Source organism: Myotis davidii, unplaced genomic scaffold (genome assembly GCF_000327345.1).
Source record: "Myotis davidii unplaced genomic scaffold, ASM32734v1 scaffold1983, whole genome shotgun sequence".
NCBI lineage: Eukaryota > Metazoa > Chordata > Mammalia > Chiroptera > Vespertilionidae > Myotis > Myotis davidii.
In genome coordinates, this window is record NW_006293962.1 from 335,810 (window position 1) to 338,033 (window position 2,224).

The following is a 2,224-nucleotide window of genomic DNA, read 5'->3' on the forward strand; positions in this document are numbered from 1 at the left end:
CTCTTGTACTAGTTCATTATTATTATTGTTTATTTTTCTAGAGCCTCTTCAAAGCCTTTTTTTCTTTATCCTTTACATCTATAGTCCATTTTCCACCATATTTTGAGTATCCTATATAATAAAAGGGTAATATGCAAATTGGCCCTAATGGCAGAATGACCAGTTGCTATGACATGCACTGACCACCAGGGGGCAGACGCTCAACTCAGGAGCTGCCCTCTGGTAGTCAGTGTGCTTCCACAGAGGGAGTGCCGCTCAGTCAGAAGCCAGCTCATGGCTGGCCGGCACAGGGGCGGTAGAGGGAGCCTCTCCCGCCTCTGCGGCAGTGCTAAGGATGTGGGAAGCAGGCCTAAGCCATCAGTTGGGCATCCCCCAAGGGGTCCTGAATTGCGAGAGGGCACAGGTCGGGCTGAGGGAAGGCCTCCCCCTCCCCGCCCCCCGAGTGCATGAATTTTTGTGCACCTGGCCTCTAGTAATTTTTATATTGTTCCTGGCATTCTCATATTGTAACTTCCTTTTGAGATTTTCAATCAATCCATCCCCTTCATTTGTGGCTTTTGTAGTTTCTTAAAGATACTTTTTTATTATCTTGTATAGTTTTTTTCTGTACATTTCACATTTATAACTTTCTTATCGTACCCATATATTGACGATCTTTCTGTCCCATTTTTCTGATTTTCTGAGAAGTCTTTCCTTAAAATCACAGGCTTCTTGTTACAGGTGATCCTGTCTGGCTGCTACTTAAACAAGCTCAAATGTTTTTGTCTTATGTGTTTAATGTATTTTCTAGCACACTTTCTATTTTATTAGTTGTTTTTGTTGGTTTTTTTAAAAATTATTTAACAAATGTTTTGCTCTCACTTGTATTATGTCAGGGTCTATGCTGGGGTCTAGGGTAGATAGCATAGTACTTGTTAGTTTTTAAAGTGATTTTCATATGTAATCTTTGTAGCAATCCGGTAAGGTGTTAGGCTTTTTCAATTTCTCAGTTTTGTATATGAGGAATATTAAGCTAGAGATATTAACTTATCTGACATCATATAGTGAATAGTAGCAGAGCAGTCAATGTCATTTGAATCCAAATCCTATGGTTTCCCCACTACTGATTTTTAAAAATAACCAGTGGGGGGAAATTATCTGTCTAATCCCATTTGATGTTCCATATTATAATTTGTTTATATTGCTGGGTGGATGGCATAATGGGGATGAGAGCAAATTACTGGTTTTCCTTTATTGACTAAATTTCCTAGGGGGTGTGTGTGGGTGTGTGTGTGTATACATTCATATATATATATATAATTTTTGTGTTTTTACTTTTGTTAGGCGTTTGAGAACAATCTTTTTCGTGCCCCAATTTATCTTCATAAGATGCCAGAAACTGATTTCCTTATCATTCGGACAAGGCAAGGTTACTACATTCGGGAATTAGTGGATATCTTTGTGGTTGGCCAGCAGTGCCCCTTGTTTGAAGTTCCTGGGCCCAACTCCAAAAGGGCCAATACACATATTCGAGATTTTCTTCAGGTAAGAAGGAGAGGATAAGGAGGGGATTAGGATACACATAAAAGTGTATGTGTATTTGGGGGCACATCAGGAAAAATCAAAACAGGGGTGTAGTAGAGGGAGGGTTCCTGGTGACTGTTATTCTTTACTTTGCCACATAAAAAAAATTTGGTTTGTTGGGCAGGTTTTTATTTACCGCCTCTTCTGGAAGAGTGCAGATCGGCCAAGGCGGATCCGAATGGAAGATATAAAAAAAGCCTTTCCCTCTCATTCAGAAAGCAGCATCCGGAAGAGGCTAAAGCTCTGTGCTGACTTCAAACGCACAGGTCATCAGTTGTGACTGATTATTTGTCCTTTCTGCCTCTTTCCAAAAAAGGAATTAGGGCTTTTAGTTAAAGAATAAGCATACGGCTAATAAAATAGAAATTGATAGTCATCAAAAGGAGGAGGTAGCAGATCTTTTACTTACGGAAGCTGGGATTGCATTTTGATTTCCCTGTTAGGAAATTCAAAGTGGTGTATATCTTTCTGTTGTTGTTGTTAATCATCATCCGAGGATATTTTCTCCATTGGTTTTTAGAGTAGAAGGGAGGGGGAGAGACAGAGAGAAACATTGAAGTGAAAGAGACACATCGATTGGTTGCCTCCTGCATGAGCCCTGACCAGGGCCGGGGATCGAGCTTGCAACCCAGGAATGTGTCCTTGACCAGAATCGAACCCG

The 2,224-nt window shown here is 40.6% G+C and overlaps 1 protein-coding gene across 1 annotated transcript in view; it reads left to right on the forward strand.

Annotated features, from left to right (window-relative positions):
- The window catches only part of TAF1 (TATA-box binding protein associated factor 1), an 80,933-nt gene that overhangs the window by 14,945 nt on the left and 63,764 nt on the right, over positions 1-2,224 (forward strand). Inside the window, 2 exon segments of the mRNA XM_006779672.2 lie at positions 1,324-1,524; positions 1,688-1,829. Of these exon segments, the coding sequence (XP_006779735.1) occupies positions 1,324-1,524; positions 1,688-1,829 (343 nt within the window).